A 23577-nucleotide genomic window follows, 5' to 3' on the forward strand; every position below is an offset into this window, starting at 1 on the left:
ATGAAGTTGGTGAGGGAAAAAATGCTACTGTTTTTCTTTTGTTTCAAATACTGCCTTGAAATTCATCTATTTAAAAAATGATATAATTGTACTTCATAAAAATGTTTGTGTATAAATAATAATCTACCAAATTATATTTTATGTATAGTTGTAAACATTTATTTCGGTAGTACCCTAATTGCAATACTCGGATATCAAATGTAAATTGATGTATAGACACCTTATCATGCAACAAGTCAGAAATGGTGACACTATCAAAGTATAACAATTGGTAGGTTTACTGATAAGAATAAGTGGACCTACTATCTATTAAGTACAACTGCTAAGAGCTTTTTTTTTTTAATATCCAGTGGAATGCTGATTTTATGTTACCGGATTTTACAATTTTCCTGCATTATACATTCAATCTTGCTGGTCCCAACCTAGTAAATGGTAATAAAGTTTTCTTCAATTTTACATTTTCCCGCATTTTAAGCCTTTTCAGCTTTCCCCTGAAAAAGGTAAAATTGCCGTTCCACTGTAGTTGTTCAATTTTTTTATGCAGAAGAAGTGAAAAGAGCAAAACTACTTTCTTGGTGGCTGTAGCTGTAGGAAACTATTTTTAAAATGTAGCTTTTGGATCTCTGATATCAAGTGTGTAATGTGACTCATTTGGTTTACTTTTAAGTTTTGCCATGTCTTCTAATGTAGTCTGAAATAAAGTTTGGTTATGAATTTCAGTATTATACTGAAATTTAACTGTCATGAAAAATTTGAAACTTTTTGGCTCAGACATTTTAAAATTTAACTAAAAGATCCTTAATGTTAGTAACTCTGTTCCAGGTGAAACTTTTTTATGAGCAGCTCAATGGATTGGTTGTTGGAGTACAGAATGGAACAGCTGGTGATGTGGATCCTTTGGGTTTCAAAGAATTATTGTGAGTAAATTTGTGTATTTGGGGGGACACAAAGCTCATATTAATATACCAAGTGGAACAAAATTATGAATGATTGAACTTGTTACGATTATATTTATTGATTCAAAATTCATTCATTTACAGCTTGACTAAGATGAAAAGAACCCTGGCAACTTACAAACTAAAGTGCACAGTCATTTCTTTTCTTCTCCCATTTGCCCTTTGTTTGTACCTGTATTACCATGTTTATAGCTTCCCTTGCCTTATTGTATAAAAGTGAACAATGTTAAATATTGCATCTCTCTAGAGTCATTGTGTACGATTTTCTCCTTTATGATGATGTGATGATGCAGACACATGCTACTCAATAAGAGTGACGATGATGTGTTGAAGAATGCTGCACATCGTGGCAATGCAAGAGTGGGATTACATGCTAAACAGCTGTTTGGATCGTCCACACTCGCTCTGCTTGCATACGGTTGAAAATTCAGGGAAACCAGAGAGGTTTTCTCTTCTTGGTCCACAATTAGAAATTCCTTAATTTTCATTATAATTTCGCGCTTGTAGGTAGGTGGCTGCGGTGGCTCAGTCGGTAATGCGTCTGACAACCATGCTAAAGGTCCCGGGTTCGATCCCCAGCCAGTTCAAATCTGGGAACTTTTCTAACATTGGAAGCAGCCCCGGTGCCCACCCAGCATCGAATAACATGGGTACCTGGGGGGTAAAGGCAGTCAGGGGCGTGATGCTGATCTCATCACCCCTACTCACGACCGGATCAAGAAAGTGTGGAGCGTTACCCTCACACCCCCTATATGCCTTCATGGTGTGTTGCTAAGCACAGGGGAACACTTTACCTTTGTATTTCATGCTTGTGAATTTTTGAATGTCACTTTCTGAATTTATGTTGTGATAGGTAATTTTGCTTTCAAGAAACTACATTGTTATCCTGCATATAATCAACCATGATCCATGAATGTACCCACTTATGTTCATATTTTTTTGTCAGATATTGAAAAATATTATTGGTACAGTACACACATATACTATTAGTAATGTAGGTAAGGACTAACTAACTAACTCTCTAGCATTCTTAAACCTGTAGGTTTATGGCTGCAGCAACACAAGCCATCCTTCTGTCCATATCTTGGGGAAGATCAATCCAATATTTTCCATCCCTACCAATTTTCTTTATGTCCATCTCAGCATTAGGCTATCTCTAATAATTATTCTAATAATATCTGGCCGGCCCGTGTAGCGAAGTGGTTAGCACATCGTGCTATGATGCTAGGGGTTCAAATCTTGGACTGGGCATGGATATTTTTGAGTGTGCATTCATCAATTTCATTATATCATCACTCATCCCCATCTTCGCAAATTAGCCAAAGGTGGCACAAAAAGCGAAGTAAAATAAAGCAAATCAAATCAAAATTAATAATATCTGGACATGAATACAAATTATGTAGTTCGAAATTATGTAAGCTTCCCCAATGACCTGTCACCTCATCCAAATATTTTTCAAAGGATTTTATTTTCAAATACTCTCAATTATGTTCCTCTTTTTATGTAAGGGACCAAGTTTCTTAATACCACAGGCAAAATTACTGTTTTGTATATTTAAACTCAGTTTCTTAGATATTATATGAGAAGATAAAAGTTTATGAAAAGAAAGTAACACACATTCCCTGAATTAAGTCTGCTTTTTATTTCCTTGATGGAAAAGGGAAAAAACTGCAACTTCTAACTTTCTTGTTTATTTGCTGTGTCATTGTTTTAACTATCTTATACAATAGATCAGGGATGGGATGATATGAAATTTTGACCGATACCAATAAAGTACCGATTTCAAATTTACCAATACTGATTGATAACCTATATTCTGCTGATCCAATATAAAATCCCAAATGATACATGAAGAACTTTCATAATTCATTGACCTCCTTAAAAAATGTGTGTTTCAAGGCGACTGCAGTGCAAAAGGAGTTGCATATTTAGACATTTTTTTAAAAAGTAGTGCGTGGAGATTATCAATAAAAATTATAACAAAATGACATAATTTTGCACTAAATTATAAGATATTTATAGATATATCGGATCGGTAAAATAACAGGTAATTTTACCGATATACCTATATCGGCCGAAACCGATAGATTACTGATTCGTGTGTCCCATTCCTGCAATAAAAAAATAAACGTCAGTGGGAACCATGAACCATGTGGTTGCTTACATACAAGGTAGAAGGTGCTATTTTCCAATAGATAATAATATGAAAATAAGGCTTCAACGAGCAATGTTACTGAGGAAATCGTTTGCCTTGGTGTCCTTTAATTGCTGTGAAAGTTTGTTGATCTGTCACTAGGTTCCTTTAAGAAATATAAATACCGTATTTTACAGTGGCATATACTACTCCAAGATCTGCATGTTGTCCTAGGCTATGAATAGAAATAGGGTTACCAGCTCATAAGAAATCAGGTTACCAACTCATAAGAAATCAGGTTGCCAACTCATAAGAAGTCAGGTTGCCAACTCATAAGAAATCAGGTTGCCAACTCGAGAATCACCATCATCATCTCACTGATATGAAAAATTTTATTTACAGTTTCTGATCGATTTTTCTCCTCTATTTTATTCTCTAGACTCCAGGCTTCGCAGATAGCCTAGCTAGTCTAGAATATACGCTCCTGTATATTTACGCATGTACAATGTGAATGTGTGAATAATGCACCCCCCCCCCATTTTTGATGGGAAAAAGGGACAAACAATTATATCTCATATATAATTCACAGCACGATTCAGGTTCGAGAAAGGGCTTTTTTAGTTGTAGTCGTAAAGCTGTTGCTATGCCTATCAAGAGCGAATAACATCATACCTATTTAGTAAGACACCTGTTTCTATGTGGACTGAGGAGAGAATACAATGAGTCACCAACCCACGCCCACTCTCTCTCCAACATGTTTAGCATCCCAAAGCTTTCAATTCTGTAACCACCTTTTTTATTCTGTAGAAGTATTATCAAGATTATGTTATGGATTTGCAGTGCTCAGGAAGTTATTTTCCATTGTATCTTGCCCAACAAATACTGCTCATACACATGCCACGTGAAGGAAGGTGCATGGTTGAATTCTGCCATAAAGGCACAGCTTTTTATTGGTCCCAAGACATTCCATTACAAACTGAATATTCTTTTATAGTGTTTTTTTAAAATATTATTACTAAAAAAAATCCATCCTGGTAATTTGTATTTACACCTGTTGGTATGTACATGTTATATGCACAGTGACACAGCGAAAACACACATGGTTTCATGTTGGCTGTCTGAACTATTCCATGCATAATATGCACCACAGTTTTTGGGGGTCAAACATTTTGGAAAAAGAGTGTGCATTATACACGAGTAAATACGATATACGTAAAACTATATTTCCTTTTAACAAAGGTGGATGAATATAGCAGGAGATCTTGATGACCTGGTCCCTGCTCTGAACGCTTCTGAAGAACCACTGTTCCTCCATGGACAACGGACCGTGGGGTCTGGTAGCTGCTCTGCTCTCATCAAACTCCTTCCAGGCAATGAAGATCTCTATGTTGCCCATGACACTTGGTTCAGGTAGGTGTTGTTTCTAGTTGTTGGAACCGGTATTGTGAAACCTCATTTCTACTTAAAGTAAATTTTTAATTTTATCATGCTTTCTAGCTCACATGGCATGATGTTGTAGTGTGATCTATTCTGAATGAAATGTGGTATAGTTCATGGCTGCATCCAAATCGCCAGCTGATGTTGCCTAAAGCTCTGTTCCACCCACATAATCAACCTACCAACTTTGTCCGTAATTGCGGTATACGTGGAGTTTGAGGGGAGATGTGGAAGGCACAGCAAGTGTATGCTTGAACCTGCTATAGCCCTGCAGTTGTTAGCCATGTTGCAACTTTCACTTTGCAGAGGTAACATTTACTGAATAGACTATGTAAAACTCAGTGCTACTTGAATTGAACATATTCTTGATAACACTGCATGTAAGAAAATTTGTAACGTTCAAGTTTTCAAAGTGCTTTTATTTTTTTTAAAGTCGTGACTGGGCTGGATCTTTATATGCTACCTCAAAGGCCGTGGTTTTCGCTTTTAGCACCTTGGTATGAACTTATAAAAATCAATTAGGGTGGAGGCTATTGCCACGTTGTTCGCGGCACCTCAAAGTTGACTATGAACTTCACAATTACTAATTTCAATCTGAGAAAAGTAGGGGGGTAAACACTAGAATGTTACCTTTTTGCGAATTTATCCTGAAAATTAAGAAAAGAGAGGGGCTGCAAGAAACTTCCAAAATGCATTATGCGTTACAGTAACCTTATTGTAATCTAGTATTATTCACCTCCACCAAAAACTACAATTACATGCAACTACAAATGCCTATTTCACTCTTCTTTTGGTATTTTTGACCACGCAGTGATAAAGGGAAAATTAAGTTTATATGAAGTCAAAAACGGATGTACAAATTTCAACCATTCAATGACACAGTTTATTCAACAATTAAATGTCCACAACAAGGAGTATGTTCTTTTTACATTTACCACAACAAGATTTCATTAATTAAATCATTAACAAATTTCCCCCATAACATTAAGATAATGTTGGTTAACCCCAATCAAGTAACAAATTATGCCCCTTTCGACGTTGACTAGAAACAATTTCTTTGAATCATTTTTGTACCACATTTATCACTATACTTGTATTTGTTGTTCAAAAATGTTAAGGAACCGTTCAACAAAAAAAAAAGGAAATGTTCAAAATTTGCAAAATAAGCAAATTTTGTGAAATCTACAATTTTGTTGTCTTACTTTAGTGTCTATGCTTCAATCATTTTTAGAGACGAAGATTAAATCCAATGATTTCAATATTTTAAAACACAGTCATCATTATCATAGGCGTATAAACAGCAAAAAACCATGCCAAGTAATTGCGACAATTTTACATCAATTTTGTACAAGGTACCCTCCTAGATGCTCATTCAAAAATCAAGTATTTTAATCACTTTGCCATATTCGCCAATAATTGGCGGAAACCCAAAAAAAGGGGGGGGAGAAAGGTGGAACGTCATTGTTTAATGACGTCGTCGCGATTAGTTAAGGTAACTATTTGCGACATGTTCAAAAAAAAATGTTACAAGTCTTTTCGCAAAAATAACCAACCCACCACGAACGGCAATTATCAAACTGTATTGTATGGGCATATTAAGACCACCATTTTACTTTCATCCATTTGTTCGAACTGTACTAGGTTCCTAACAAAACACGTGACGCACCATTAATTTTCCCACGTGTTGCACTAAAGTTACGTCTTTGGTATCAATTACTGGATTCAATCCAGTCGTTTCTCTAGCAATCCCCTACACATATATGTACTACGTAAAACTGAACTTGTCCAGTAACAAATAGTTATTTTTAGCACTTTGAAGCAATCGTAACGAAAAGTCGAGTAGTTTTTTGTCGAGTAAACATCGGCATTTTTCTTAACTCACACTCTAATTCACCAATAACTACAAATTCACTTTCCTACCTTTGTTTTATGCATCGCAACTTATAGGTTCTGGCAAGGGGACGACTTCCTTCACTCTTGGGTGTACGTGCCTTGTGGTGAGAAGCTGAAGTACCTCACTCTTCCTTTTTTCATATCACCGGCAGCGTACAAACTGTCAAATGCCGTGTTCCTTCGTATGCTTCAATTGTGCAACCGGTACCATATTTGAAACGTAGCTACATCTATTTTAGCTATTGAAGACTCTTGATTAATGTTCCACAAATCTCGGCAATTCATCAGGAGTTTCTGAAGACGACAAAGTCCAAACTACGTATTACGAGATACATTTTTGCAGTGGAGCGCATGAATTACGTGTACCAAACACACGACGCAACTGTTCTGTGCTCACGCACATACCCACACAACTGCCTTCACTTCCTGTAACCTCCGAGCTGCAGATGGCATGATAACAACGAAATATTTCACAAATAGTCAGTGATGCCACCTGGCAGAGGATCAGGGAATTAACTGATAAGTAGTTTTTTATCGCCATTCTGAGCGGAGCAATTTCCAACACAACGAGTTGGACGTTGTAAGATTTTGCAATGTGAATTGCAGAAAATCGCTACAAATTGTAAAATAAGAAATCACGTGCCACACTTTTAATGTGAGTAGTAAATATGTGGAAATCATCGTGATGCTTGGTTAGCCTTTGTCTTCTGCTTCCGTATTGTGTGCACCCCAGAGTGCCGTGGATGACATATGAGCTGAAACCTGGTAGGAAAAGTGGATGTAGATTTGGATGGTTTCGACGGTGCAAAAAAGCAACAGGAGAAAACGGAATGCTCGCCAATTTGGATACGGCTTAGGACCCTACCTGTATTAATTTAGAATATTTTAGAGTTGTATGTTTTTTTAAAAATTTCGCCCTGAAATAGACTTGATATTGATGCTAATAATGTAGCATCTAAGGGTTAATTAGTTTTTTCTGTATTGTTTGTTGTAATACTTATGTATAACCACTCAAGTCACATACAAGTCTTTCCTTCTACTGTCATGTTATTTGAAAACTGCAGTAGTCATCCAGTTTGTTGGGTGCATGGTTGCCATTTGAGAGGCCTAGGTTTGATCCCTGGAGTGCTTGCTTTCAGCTGGTAATTTTTTCAGTAGTGTTCCTGTATGGAATGAATCTAGTGTTTGCTGCTCAGCCTCTAATAAATGGGTACCTTTTTGCAACTCTTAAGACATAAAGACTACTGGAGCATGGTGCTGATGGCATCACCTCCTCAATTAGCCAAGATTGTGAATGTGTGGAAACCAGCAGGGCGATTCACGAAAGTGACTACAAAATCGAGTCCACAACGATGTAGTAGTTTTTAGTAGTAAAAGATGTAGTAAAGTGCGATTCACGAAACCGTCTACTAAGAATCGACTATATCTTTAATTGTCTACAGCACATGGCTACAAGGAAAGTGGTGAACTTGGCGAAACTAAGCAATATCTATGGAAAGAATCGATATCGATTGTTGTGCTATTTCCTTGAAATTATCGATGCATGCCGTACTTCGAGATTCTGAGAGTTGTTTGTTTACGCAGAATGCATAGAAAACTAGTTTAGTTTGTTAAAACTGCAAAGTAATCGTAATGTACGCATAACCGTAAAGTAATTTGTATAAAATGAAAATACTTGTTGAATTAAAGTAATTGTTTGTAAATAAACAAAATTTAATAACAGATGCTATGTTTTACCGTACCTTCTACTGCGTCACTGTTGAAACATATGCGGCAAAACTAAGGAATACTATTTTTGTTATGTTGCAATTGAATGATGCAAAATGTAAAGGCAGCTGATTTTTCATGCTTTGCCATTATTATCTATAATGCAGGGAGTAAGAAAGCATTAAATTATCTACCCACTGAATATCTCGAGAAAACTCAAATTTCTTTTTTTTACAAATTTCCCAGTTTTAGTTGTTTGTCATTACATTTTCTTAAGGTAGACATTCGTAGGCAGGAACATCTACGTTTTCTTAACCTGTTCAAACCCCTGAAGATAAGATTAACGTTGCGAGCTTTGTATGAACTGTTTCTCTTTACTCAATTTTATGCACAAATAGCCCTGCTGAAAATTCTGTCTACTGTTTTCAGCAGGTCGATGGGTGGTTTGAAACATCTAATGTGTTCACATTTTCAAACAGACGTAAATAAACATTGTTAATAAGGAGGAATGAAATGTTATACGTATTTGCAGCCATCATCTTATGCTAAGCACACTACATACACATTAAATATAATACTAAAGAAATTATTTACACTTTTAGTGTGTCTTCTGTACTGTTTTCAGTACATCAAAAGGTGTTTTGAAACATGTACTGTGTTTACATCTTCATGCAGATACGAAAACAAATCGTTTATCATGAGGAATGACAATTTATATTTACAGCCAATATGTTAAAGAAATGGTAGGTGAGTTGTCCATAACAGTTTTCATTTGGTCTGTTCTACACAATGTGAAATTTAAATGAAAATGTTAAAAAGTGGAGGACAATATGTGCTTTACTTCAACAGAATTCCATTCTTTAAAGCAACATATGATGTGGAATGAAAAAATGAAGAGAGCAATGAACTATTTGCCTACTATTATTTTTGCTCTTGGCTGTACATTATGTCTACTGTAGGCATTTGGTACAAAACCATTCAGTTTCAGTAAATTCCAAGAAAACAGTAGAATACAATTGATAAAAGTTGTAAATAGAAATTCCCAGCTAATCGGGCCACTATGTACCTCTACTGAGTATCAAACCTAGCAAAGTAGAATCTGAACCATTGGAATCACTAGCGAAAATTAAGTTCAACGATCACGGATTACAAATGTCAGTAATTATTAGAACACACTTTTGAATGCTTTTGTGCTCAAAAATTGTTCATGCCTTGAACTTGGCCCAACTTTTAATTGATTAATAAAATATTGTCATGTTACATGCTACATTTGTACATATGAATTTGATTTCTGACTGAATGCACATTATACGGAAACATAAAAGATAGGCCTACATGTTACTTCTTTTTTCTTTAAGGACGATCTTCATGTCCCATGTTATACTGTATGGAATTCTCGGCAGACAGTCATTCATTGTCTGTTGCCAAGAAGGGCTAGTACTGCCACCACCCGACAAAAACAACAACATACATTTGCATTATCTATGAGCAGCTAGTTACAGCAACTTGGAGTATGCTAGAAGTACCAAACCCTGACATACCTAACCTACTCACACCTGTATCCGAGAGCAGAAATGAATTAAACTTAACCAGCCTAACCTTTTCAGATGTTTATTTTTGCTATCAGATGCATATGCGAGTAGGTTTGGTGTTTTTAACATGTAACACCAAGCTGATATAGCTGTTGTTACCTGCTCATTTATTATCTATGTATAAAACAATTACTCACATCACATTTGCTTACACCTCCAATTTACAGAAATTTCATTCAATGAGAATGTCAAGAAATCCTTAGAAGTTCCAGACATCACAATTTGATACACTCCAGAATATACCTTGCATTCCTGTAGATAACAAAAAAGAAATGTTGACATTTGTAACCAATTTGGATTAGAAATCACACAATAATGAAAGAACCAACCATATGGGATTATAGATTTAAAAAAAAAATGCTCTGTTCACATATTTTTTAAACCACTTTATTGATTTATTTATTGCATTGCTCTTCTGCCACTTTTGGCTAATCATGATGATGGGAATGAGGAATGAGATATTTAAATTGACGAAAGGACACTCACAATAACATCCATGTCCTGGCAAGAATTTGAACCCTTAACTCCTGGCATCATAGCATACTTTGCTAACCTCGGTAACAGTTCGTTATATTGGAGACACATTTCTTCATTTTTACAAAAGAAACTACTTACGGAAATGAGTTTCTCTAAGGTTTCCAACGTTCGTCGAGGTATTTTCTTTCATCGTGGAATCTATACGACCGGGAAATCATGTATTTTTCAAGAGAAATATCTCACCGACGCACAAGTGCCATTGCTTTTGCTACGTGAACCGGATGCTGCATACGTTTGATGACGTAACCCCCTGTCTGTGTTTCCAACCCCTTTTTTAAACTATGCTTGCCTAACCTAACCAAACCTAACCTAACCTTATTGGAATGGTTCGTGGGGCTATCGTCAGCTACGCATGCATAATGTACAATTTGCACACATGACGAACACGATAATAGGTGTTTTTCGGTGAAGACGGTTGGAAACACTGCATACCTACAATGGTAGTCAACCTCTGCCCGCCATATTGTGTGTTACGAAAGCGAAAAAAAGGAGTAACAAAAACTACTCTCTATGTGAAAAATTGTGTTTGTTTTCATGTAAAAATCATAATGGCACCTTGAACTATGTTCCGCAATACAAAATTTGGTAAGTACGAACCATGCAAAACACAAAATATCCGATTTTAATGTGTCTCCGATATAACGAACTGTTACCCTAACCTCTTTACCTATTTACACTAGAATGCTTTGGTGCAACAAAGTAATTTTAAAAAAAATCATGTTCTAATGCAATTTCCTCTCATGTATTAACTATTTTGAAAGTTAAGTTGTTTTACAACAATTGCTACCACAAATTTTTAACTATTAAAAAATAAGTAGTGTTACATAATTAAATATGAATGTGCTGAGGGGTTGCCAATAGATGAAATATAGTGCTTCTTGTTTATAATAGTGATATCCCTAATATTTCACATGCATCGAAAGATGTTTTGTGCTGGCTGATACAGGATTTGAACTAAGAAGTTTTATGTACAATACACTTCCCAAGCACAAATCCCATACCGTGCCTTGCATTAATGCTCCTGAGTCTGGATCCCAGGGAAGCCAGAATGAACTTGGAACCTGAGAAAAGTAAAAAAAATAAAATATATAGCTTGCACATGGTAATGAACACATAATCGTCACAACAAACTCTAAATGTTTACATGTTTTCTGTCAGTACAGTGTACTGTTTTGTTCTAGCAGACAATACCTGCTCTATCTACACTATGCCCTAAGTATACAATGTGTAAATAAAACCTGCTGTAAAGCACAACTTTTATCCACGTCTAATTTTTACATGACATACGTTTCAACAATTTGTATTAATGCATGATCATTTTAAAAATTATTTCATAATAAATGCATAATTATTGTGCTGAGAATTTTCTTTATAAATTACGTAAATGCTTAATAAATTTATGTAAAACTATATTTCACACAAATCTTGAGCACTGTACAAAGAAGAAAAATAGCTCTCATGGGACTTCATTGAAGCCCATGTTAACAATTGAGAAGGTTGATTTGATTTGATTTGCTTTATTTTACTTTGCTTTTGAGCCACTTTTGGCTAATTTGCGAAGATGGGAATGAGGGATGATATGATGAAATTGATGAATGAACACTCAACATCCATGCCCAGGCCAGGATTCGAACCCAGGACCCCTAGCATCGTAGCGCAATGTGATAACCACTTCACCACAGGGGCTGGCAATTGAGAAGGTGAATGGAATGGCATGGATAAATAACAATAATGAAAAACATCATCACAACGATTGTACATAACTTGCTAAAATATATAGGTTGCTATGATAAGTGGTGTGTGTACTGTGAACATTTTGGATGCAGGAGTTTGTATGATTTAGCATTTCTTTTCAGAAATGTTTTCACTATTTGTACTGTTCCATTAACTTTTGTCCTGTTACAGCCATCGATAACCTATGCACATGTTTTCTGTCACTTAAGTTTGTGCTGCTTCTTCTCATCCGTCTGCCTGCAAGCACGTTCATACAAAACCAAACTGCGTACTGTTGGGCTTGACTTCCGTATAATTGACGATTTTGGCATGGCTTATGGGATATATAAGATTCAAAATGAGTGTTGTTACTATTTATGGTTTGTAGAAGATGAAATTGCTGTTTTTAAATAGCAGGAAATCCTAGGTAACAGTTCCGAAAGTTTCATGATTTTTCGCAAATTTTATAGGGGTATTAGGAAGTGTTTACAAAACTGGAAATGATTGTGGAAGTAGGTTCGAAACTTGGAAAACTAATTAGCACAGTTAAAAGTTGGACAAAGTATTAATTACAAGATAAATTATGTTTTGAAATGTATTGTGCACGAGCAGGAATGCCTTCAAGGAGGTGCTAACAAATTATGCCTACCTAACTTAATCTGCTCATGGAAGTGTATTTTCATATAAATCAGTGCAAGATATGGGTAATTATTATTATTATTACTACTACTAACTTGGATTACAGGAGGTTGAGAGAAACAATCCTTTTGTTGGGAAAATGAGGTTCCACAATTTTGATCAATCCTTGGCACCTCATATTCAGTGCCAAATTACTATGAAGATATTTCCGAAACAGAAAAAGGATTTCCGATATCTCTAAAATGTGTTTTAAGTACACGCAAATGCCCACTGTCTTTTCCTTCTGGACTTGAAGACGTGAAAACACAGATTATGGGCCATTTTGGTAGCTTTATTTTCTTTTTTGAAGTTGGATGTCACACACAAACACAGAATATGACGAATGTAGTTCGCTGTAGCCCGCTCTAGGAGGGTTAAGAGGGTCCTACAAGAACTGCCCACAACTGTGGCTCGATATGTAGTCGACTGTAGCCTGTAGACCACCGTAGACAGTTTCAAGAATCACAAATTCAGGAAATGACTACAAATTTGACCACAGGCCTGACGTGGCTACATATTAGACTACATATCGGACTACTAACAGTTTGTGAATCGTACCCCAGGCACGTATATTCTAGGCTAGCTAGTCTATCTGTGAATCCCAGATTAAATGCAGGAAATAATCAACAAGCAAATGTGACTGATGCTTCAGTCTCAAACAACGACCGTGGGGTAAAACAATAGTTTATGGGTGTCTTTACTGTAGACAATCGCCAGCACAGACTAGATCACCAGGTTTCGTCCTGCTGATTCTTTCTTCAGTCTTCCCAGCGGTAGAACCTCAAAGCGATGCCAATTGTAAAAAACTCACTAACCAGCATGGGATTTTTCACAGGAAAGGTAAATTTTGAAGCGAAACTACTATTACGGGAATGGGAAAAGAATGACATGTTGTAGGTAATTTTTCGTCTGGGCCGAAACAACACTGCCCAATCGAAAATGAGTGACATAATTAACGAACTATTGACGAAACAATTTGCTCGGCTTTTGCATGAGGATAAGCTTCAAATCGTGAAGATATACAGGCCTCTGGCATCCCAAAGAAGAGAAGAATGGATTTGATTTGTTTTTTAGTGTTGCTTTTCTGCCACTTTAGCTAATCCCAACGATGAAGATGGGTGACGATTTGATGAAATTGATGAAGGAACATTCACAAGGAATACCCATGTCTATGCCTGGATTTGAACCCGGGACCCCTGGTGTCGTAGTGCGCTGTGCTAATAAACATTTTACCACAAAGGTTGGCAATAAAATAACTGAGTTCTTGTTCAAATAAAATATTCAAGGTAAGAAGTTTATTATATATTTTATTCTCGCACGTAGGCCTACAAAAATATCTCACAATATGGGCCACTGTATTTTGTAAATAACCATGAAATATTCGAAATCCTTTCCTTACTGTTTCATTAAACCTTACTGTTTCTATTTTAATGAAACAGTGACATTTTTATAATTATTTGAAAATTTTAATGCATGCATTTTCAATCACAATGTCACATTATTTCAAAATCCAGAAATTGAATGAAAAGAGCCTCCCATTTGAACAGTAGTATGATATGGAGATAGCCACTTTTGGAAACCTACCTCCACATACCCCACATGACTTCACAGTATGTTACAATGTGCAGGGTCTTAGCTTTACTTTCATCTATGATATTATGCAATGAGCTATTATACACACATTAGTTTAAAATGAACATAGAGAACAACAAATGTAAATGCATGTGTAACTTGTGCTTTTTTTCATAAATATTAATTGAAATAGTAATCACAACTTTCAGCTTCATAAAAGGAAGCACAAAAGTAAGCATTGTAAGGGTGTCTCAAAAAGATGGGACATTTTGAAATGGAGGTATAGAGAAGAGAATAAATAGTTGCAACAGATTTAATCATGAAAATTAATAGTACAGTGGATGCCATTATATAATTACTGTATATGCCGGCGTATATATTAAACATCAGCCTGAAAAACCGGTCTTATGCCGATACTCAGTTTTTTCTTGAAATTTTCTGTTCTAAGTTAGACAATTTCCTTGCAGTGTGTGTCAAAGATGATTAAAATCAATTCATTCCTAGTTAGATTAGGTAAGTTATTTTTTTAAAAGTAGACCTAAATATTACTTTATATTTGAAATACTGTACATTCATTTAATATTTTTTAATTTTGTGGGGAATAAAGTATGTTACGCAGTTAAATGCAATCGCTGTTTGGTGTAAGTTTCATTTTGGGATGATTTTGGAAACAGGAATAAAAAATAATCTGACAGTTTCACTTATTCAGTAGTCAAGGATGCAACGATCCTGTGAGATCGTTACAAGGTTATGCATTTGTTCTTTTTCTTGTCATTGTTGAGAATAGCATTGTGTAATCTTATCTATTTTGTTATTGCTTCTGCATATAAATTCACTGCAATGCTTGGTAGACAAGCTTTGCTCCTGCAAATAGCCCATCCTAGTAAGCACACGGGTGCTCAGGAAAAAAGGCCTACTCTGGTAGAACGGAAACGAGAGATAGCAATATCCCTTGGCCTACCAGGTAGATTATACACATTGAATCAAGCTCAACCTCCTACAGTGTGGCCTAATTGTTGAACGGCCTACAGGTAGAACGAATATGCATTGTATCAAGTTACGGTTAGATTGTTGAATTTTTTTACTGTTGGGAGACGGCCTACTAGTAGAACGAAAACGAAGGGTTTCAGTATTCTTCGGCCTACTACTAGATTATACATCTCACAACAGCCATTGTAGATTGTAGGCCATTGGCCTACTCTGGTAGAATGGAGACGAGATATTGCAATATCCCTTGGCCTACCAGGTAGATTATACGAAAGATGGCTGTCACCATTTATTAGTTTCACATTAAACGTGATTAAGCAGCTATATTAATTAAATAATTAATGAAAGGAGTAAAGTTAAATAAGCTATAAAGATTATAAGGTTATATTAAATTTATAATATTCATTAGTATTGTTCTATTGTTGGTAGGAAGGCAGTTTAAATGTTCCATGAGTCTCAAACTAATGCCCTATTGTCCCCAAAACCCAACACTGTATTCCAGAAGATGAATGATAATGCAACATAAGTTATGTTAAAAATTTATGCATTAAATAAGGTACCATATTTCCCCACTGGTACCTCATAAGAGGAAAAATTGAATGTTCACTGCCCTCCCTTTCCAAAACTCTAGCAGAGGAGCTTCGAACCTGGATCTTCAGGGACAACGAAGTGCAGTGAAGTTATATCAGAAGAGATAGTGAATTCGTTCTGTGTGTGATTTGTGATTTGATTTGATTTGCTTTATTTTACTTCACTTTTTGTACCACTTTTGGCTAATTTGCGAAGATGGGGGATGAGTGATGATATGATGAATGGACACTCACGAACCCGGGACCCCTGGCATCGTAGCACGATGTGCTAACCACTCCACCACAGGGGCCTGCCGTTGTGTGTGTGTGTGTGTGTGGATATATGCATAAAGGCCTAGTGTAATAAACTTATTAAGTCGACAACTATTTTCATTGTGCACACCCGAACCCGAACACTGAGGGTACAAGATTGTCATATCTCCGGTGTGTATAAAGCTAGTATAATGGGTAAATCTGAATGAGTTGTGAATGAAACTATTTGGCATTCGGTGTGGGTTACTCCGTCCAGTTTAGGGATGGCCAGATCTGGCAGGATCCGAAATTTGGATCGGATCCTAAAATTTTTCGGATCCGGATCTTTCAGATACGGATCTGTTTGGCGCTTCTTTGGAAAGTAAGAATGTGTTTATAACATATTGTTACCTCCTAATATATATATATATATATATATATATATATATATATATATATATATATATATATATATAAGTAGTTAACAACATTTTGAACAGATTGCCGAGCATGTTTCAAGACCACATGTTTTCTCCTAAAGACCATTTGACCTTGTTTCCTAGTCAAACAGACATGGCATAATCTGCCACGAAGCCTGAAGAAGAGGACAGAAGTAGTGTTTTTCTTCCTTGACTCCATTAGTGGTTATAATGCAGGCTATAACGGTGCAAGAGAAAATTGAAATGGTGTACATTTATGGAGAAAGTGGCAGGAATATCAATAATGCTGTGATTCTTGATGCTCAACGTTTTCCAGACCGGTTGCGATCGCATGCTTCTTTTCGCAGTTGTTCAACAGTACAACCAAAAAAAAAAAAAAAAGAATCGCCGAAGAACAATTGCTGGAGAAAATAATGAAATTGCGGTATTAGCTGCAGTGGCTCATAACCCCCACATTAGTACTCGACAAATAAGTCGTGAATCGGGAATTTCGCAGACTACTGTGTGCCAAATACTGAAGCGTAGAAAATATCATCCGCTTCATGTTTCGTTGCATCAAGAACTTCATGGCGATGATTTTCAGAACCGAGTGACATTCTGTCAATGGGCGCTTCAGCAAATACAAGGAGACCCCAATTTCTTTACTAGAGTTTTGTTCTTTGACGAGTCGACTTTTACAAACCACAGTACGATTAATCGACACAACATGCATTATGGGAGTGTCGAAAATCTGCATTGGTTACGCCAAGTTGAACATCAGTGCCCTTGGAATGTAAATGTTTGGTGTGGAATAATTGGCGATAAACTTATTGGTTCATATTTTATCGATGGGAACTTAAATGGTGAGAAATATCGAAACTTCTTGCAGAATGAACTTCCAGTATTGCTTGCAGACCTTCCCTTAGACGTGCGACAAACAATGTGGTTGCAACATGATGGTTGTCCAGCACATTATTTCGTTGCAGCACGGGAAGTATTAGATCGAATGTACAACCGTCGGTGGATCGGAAGAGGTGGTTCAGTGTCTTGGCCTGCAAGATCGCCAGATCTTACTTCGCCTGACTTTTGATTGTGGGGCTAAGTGAAGAGTGAAGTTTATCATGAACTGCCAACAACGAGTGAGAACATGATTGAGCGAATCACCAATGCATGTCGAAAGATTACACCGGGAACGCTTTCAGTTGTGTCCAATCATTCCAAGTGCAGATAAATCAGTGTATGGAAGTGGGAGGTGACATTTTCGAGCACTTATTGTAAAATGATTATTACAAACAAGCACCCCGATGGTGAGAGGCAAGGGCACTCACCTAAAACAAGCACCCCGATGGTGAGAGGTGAGGGGACTCACCTCAAACAAGCACCCCAATGGTGAGAGGCAACAGGACTCACCTTACAAAAGCACCCCGATGGGAACAAAATACTGTTACGTCCACATCGTTGTTCCTGGGTTATGCTAAATGTGGTTTCTTATAAAAATTCAACATGCCTCACGTCATTTTGCGATTAAAAGTGCATTTTCTACCATATCCTCAATATTTTATTTTTGCAATTACAGCGCCATCTATCACAAATCCAAAAAAAAAGTTTTAGACAAAACCTACGTATTTTTGTCTGGAGAATCTGAATCTGCAATAAAAAATGGGGGTTCCCATTTGAGATTTGAAAGTTGCCCTTTGCCTCACCCCCAGGAGGTGTGGTGGGGGGTGGAGTTTGGCATCATTGGATGAGCCCCTTCGAGATATTTCGTTGTGTCAAGCTAAAAAACTCACCCGGCATATATATAGTGTGTTCATGCGTGCGCGATTTGTAATTAATACACTTACAAGGGAGGTTATCTAAGTGTCCCCCTTCGATTTCCATGAAACTTGGCAGGTGTATAGAAATACGTGTTTTTGTGTTTCAGCTAAAAAAAAAACGGTTTTAGGGGGCAAAACCCCCTCAAATGTCAAGATGAAGACAAATTGATGCGGGGATCTGACCCCTGTGTCCCACTCCGATTTCAATGAAATTTGGCAGGTGTATAGAGGGGACCAAAGGAAGAAGTACATGTTTTTGTGTCTCAGTTAAAAAACGGTTTTAGGGAGCAACCCCACCCACCTCAAATGTCAAGATGAGGAGAAATTGAAGTGGGGTGTGATCCGAGGAGAAATTGAAGTGGGGATCTGACCCCGAAACCACGTAAATATGGCATAGGAAGAAACAGGGGGCATAGGGCTCCTCTATACACCTACCACATTTCATGGATATCGGAGGGGGACGCAGGGGTCAGATCCCCACATCAATTTGTCCTCATCTTGACATTTGAGGCAGGTTTTGCCCCCTAAAACAGTTTTTTAGCTGAAACAAAAAAAAACACGTATTTCTTCCTTTGGGTCCCTTTATACACCTGCCAAGTTTCATGGAAATCGCAGGGGGACACAGGGGTCAGATCCCCACTTCAAATTGTCCTCATCTTGACATTTGAGAGACGGGGGTTGCCCCCTAGAACAGTTTTTTTATCCGAAACAAAAAAACACTTATTTCTTCCTTTGGGCCTCTCTATACACCTGCCAAGTTTCATGAAAATCGGAGGGGGACACAGGGGTCAAATGCCCCCTAAAACAGTTTCTTAGCCGAATCAAAAAAACAACATGTATTTCTTCCTTTGGGCCCCTTTATACACCTGACAAGTTTCATGGAAATCGGAGGGGGACAGGGGTCAGATCCTCACTTCAATTTGTCCTCATGTTGACATTTGAGGGGGTTTTGCCCCCAAAACGGTTTTTTAGCTCAAACAAAAAAGGCACATATTTCTTCTTTGGGCCCCTCTATACACCTGCCAAGTTCCATGGAAATCGGAGAGGGACACAGGGGTCAGATCCCCACTTCAATTTGTCCTCATCTTGAGATTTGAGGGAAGGGGGGTTGCCCCCTAGAACAGTTTTTTAGGCGAAACAAAAAAACAACATATTTCTTCCTTTGGGCCCCTCTATACACCTGCCAAGTTTCATGGAAATTGGAGGGGGACACTTAGATAACCTCCCTTGTTAGTCTTACACTTTGTAATTATATAACACTGCATATATTATAATGTTTTATTTTAATTTGTAAAACTGTAACTGTAGAACAATTGTATAATTTTTGTATAACATTTCTATCTTGTTAAATGTGTTAAAGGTTTCATCCTGGAATGAAATGCCTCACATTTATGTGTGTTTCCATTTCCAATACATTCGAATGAATACATATTCGTTTCAATGGCATTTACAAAATCACCTCTGACATTTTATGTTAAACAAGTAAGATTATTTTTGTGCATGAGTGGGTTAGCCGATGTGTAGCAAATTATTTTCAACGCTTGAAAAAAAATCTTGTTGGACTAGCTAATGAAAAATTTATTTGTAATCGAAGATCATAATACGTTTTATGGTGGTGTAATATTAAAATGGGATTGAGGTACAAAACTCTCGGATCTGGATCCAGATTTTCAGATCTGGATCCAGATCTGGAACGTTTTTATCCAGATCTGGAACGTTTGGATCCAGATTCGGAACTTTCGGATCCGGATCCATTTGCTCATCCCTAGTCCAGTTATTCCAAGCACTTAGTAAAAATAGACAGTATGGTGTACACCCTATTTTCCCACACTTGGGCTGTTTCAGATTATTGGCTCCCAGCACGTGGAGCACGTCTCAAGGAAGGGAGGGGTTAATTCTGTGAAAGCTGAATTTTGGTCTGTTGTACGTGTAGAACATTAATATAAGTGTAATTACCTAAACGTCCCCGTGATAAAGCTTTTTCCTCAAAAGTGTGTCCCAAAAAAGGAGATGCCTCTTATACGCCGACAAATTTGTTACATACTGCTGAGAAAGATAGTTAGGTTTACATCTTGAAGATGACAACCATTTCTGTGCAAATATTCCTGCAGGCATTCAGGGACATCCTGCAAAGCTCCACAGGAATCAGGGTGATTTCCTCACGGATCCTTTTGACTCGACCTGCTACAAATGAAGAATCGCTCTGTTTCCTGTGGACTTGCTACGCTGAGCTATGCAGGATATCCCTCGATGACTGCAGGAAATTTGCACAGAAATGGTCGTCATCTTCAAGACATAAGCCTACTCATCTCTTAAGCGGTATGTAATTATGTAATGGCATCCAGTGCACTTTTCATTTCCATGATTAAATCTCTTGCAACTAAAGTGGAGCCTCAGTTTTACATTTTTCAGAGGATCAAGGTGACAAACCTTAAAATGCAGGAAGATGTAAAATCAGGGGAAATTTTATAACAGTTCATTATGTTGTGACTATCAACATTAAATGTATATTGCGAGAAAATATAAAATACAGGAACTTAAAATTAGTGTTCCATTGTATTTATTCTCTTTTGTATACCTCTGTTTCAAAATGCCCCATCTTTGGAGACACCCTTCATATTGGGTTTTGCTTATCATGCTAAATTTGAGTTGGAGACATTGCCATTTATGTTCTGCTAGTATAGTTAGTTTTCATTGCTTTCCTGTTATGTAATAAAAATAAGCAAACATGTTAAAAGAAGTAAATCCTCGAATTGAGTATTAACTTCTTGCAGTTACCAGTCTATGCTGAGAATCCTGAAGAGATACACCCTCAAGTACCACCTGACCAGCAACAGCAGCAAGGTGGTTCCAGGACACACCATGACTTTCTCCTCGTATCCAGGAACCATTCAGTCTGGGGACGATTTCTACTTGATTTCCTCTGGCTTGGCTACTGTGGAAACTACAATTGGAAACAGCAACAACAGTTTGTGGAAGTACATAAATCCTTTGGGTCAGGTATGCCACTACTCTTCCCAATTCCCACTCATGCTTAAACATTGTAAGAATTAAATGTTGATCACAATAGTTAAAAATATGTATTTATGTAAGGAATCCATTGTAATTAGACCACATCTATCTACCAAAGCTTTATATTAAAATTAGAGCTGATACCAATACTACTAGCGATACTCTTATCTATTCCCGCTAATACTAGTACAAATACTTGAAATTTGTAACAATTCAAAGTATTTCATAATACTGATAATTTTTAACATATATATTTTCATGGAAGAATAGATGAGGAGGTAAACAGAAGAGGACAAATGGGTGGTGGACTATGTCAAAGCATTCGAAGATTAATATAGAACAGGGATGTACCTATGAAATGCAAGAAGGTAATATACATACTATGTGCCAATAAGTATGTATGGAGCAGAGACTTGGACAATGATAGAGAGAGACAAAAGAAAGATGCAGGCAGTGGAGATGAAATTTGAGTATGTTGGGGAAGACTAGAAGGGATAGAATAAGGAATGAGGAGATCGGACAAACAGTGGGGGTGGTGAAGCTTCAGGACAGGATAGATCAGGCACAGATGAGATGATTTGGACACATGAAGAGGATGGATGCAGAAAGACTACCAGTAAGAGCTTACAATGCACAAGGGGTGGGAATAAGGCCAAGGGGAAGACCAAGATGTCTGTGGATTTCGGAGAGTGTTAGGAGAAGAGGACAAGATTGGAACACCTTGGAAAGAGAGGAGTGGTGGAAGACCAGGAAAAAATGGAGAGGCTTGACTTCTATGCCGATCCAGCCAGAGGCAGGAAACGGCGAAGGATGATGATGATGATTTTCATTTCAATCTGAGTTTTGGTTTAACACATTCATAATTTCACATAAGACAACCATTTAATAATACAACCCATTTCTACCCACAATGCTGTAGCAAAAATATGAAAATTATGTATTTTGCATAATATCTAGGATAAGTTCCGTCGTCTGGGCTTCCTGCCACAGCCACCAGCCCAGACATGTTCCAGCATGCCAATGATATTATTCCTGTGCATCACAAATCGGCAGTTGGCCATTCAGCTTTCCGTCAGTGATATGTAGAGCAATAATAATAATAATATATCTTTATTGAGGGGGCGAGGTTCAGCATACGCTGTTCTCCCACCTAACCCTTGTCAGAATACAGTCTACAGTTACAAAAGGTATATATATCCAATAAGAAAAAAAGAAACAAAACCAAAAATAATAATAATAATAGTAAATAAGTAAGAAAGATGAAAGAAAAATGTATGGACAATTTGAAATCAAATAAGAACTGTAAAGATACAATTAATGAGTATATGTATACACATAAAACTTAATTCTAAAGACAATTTTAAGTATATATATATATATATATATATATATATATATATATACTTATATTTGTTAATATTTGATGGTGCAAAAATAGAAATATTTGACATGAAGTAATACCAAATTCTTACATTGACATTAATACATTGTGGGATGTATTTTTATTTGTGTGTGCTTCTAGATTCAAACTGTTTACATAGTAGATAGTCCTTTGCTGTGGATTTAAGAGCATGCAGTGTTGATTGGTTAGTTATTGTTATGGGTAATTTATTCCAGGTTGAAACTGCATTTACCGAGAATGATGATTTGAAGGAGGCGGTACTGTAATGACATGTAAAAAGTTTGTTATGCCCTCATGTGAAGTGTGAGTGTATTTGAGTGCCTATTTTAAGTTTTCTAAATAGATAATCTGGTTTACTTACTTTCAAAATTTTGTTTATGAAGGTGATATAGTGCAGATGCCTTCTTCTGTCCATTGTTAACATTTTCTTTGTGTTCAAATGAGGCAGGATATGTTCATATTTTCTTATGTTCAATGCAAATCGTATACAAGAATTTTGCATCACCTGAATTTTCCTTTTATCTCTGACTGAGACCCCAGGACCATAAACTACATCACAGTAATCAAAGAGTGACCACAATAAGAGCTCAACGAGCTTCAGTTTAACTTTTTCTGTTAGATAATTTTGAGACCTATATAAATTTTTGAGAATATAGAATGATTTTCTACACAGTCCATTGATGTGTTCTGTCCAAATAAGAGAACTATCAATTACCGAACCCAGATTTTTAGATGTTGTTTTATGCGGTATGCACGTCCCACGTATCTTTAAGACTATGTCGTTATACTTGTCGTTCGTAATTGTTTGTCTGTTCCGCAGTAACATGTATGTGGATTTTTTGGGATTTAAAATCAGTGCATTGGAATCACACCAGGCGCAAATTCTTTTTATTCCATCGT

General features: G+C 36.8%; 1 protein-coding gene across 1 annotated transcript in view; it reads left to right on the forward strand.

The window, feature by feature from the left end:
- Positions 1–23577, forward strand: part of LOC145988919 (putative aminopeptidase PLBD2) — a 47131-nt gene that overhangs the window by 9150 nt on the left and 14404 nt on the right. The window contains exons 3-5 of the mRNA XM_083124217.1: positions 823–917; positions 4330–4500; positions 21038–21263. Coding sequence (XP_082980343.1) covers positions 823–917; positions 4330–4500; positions 21038–21263 — 492 coding nt within the window. The remainder of the gene's footprint in view (positions 1–822; positions 918–4329; positions 4501–21037; positions 21264–23577) is intronic.

Source organism: Lepisma saccharinum, chromosome 6, assembly GCF_977018435.1.
Source record: "Lepisma saccharinum chromosome 6, izLepSacc3.1, whole genome shotgun sequence".
Classification (NCBI taxonomy): Eukaryota; Metazoa; Arthropoda; class Insecta; order Zygentoma; family Lepismatidae; genus Lepisma; species Lepisma saccharinum.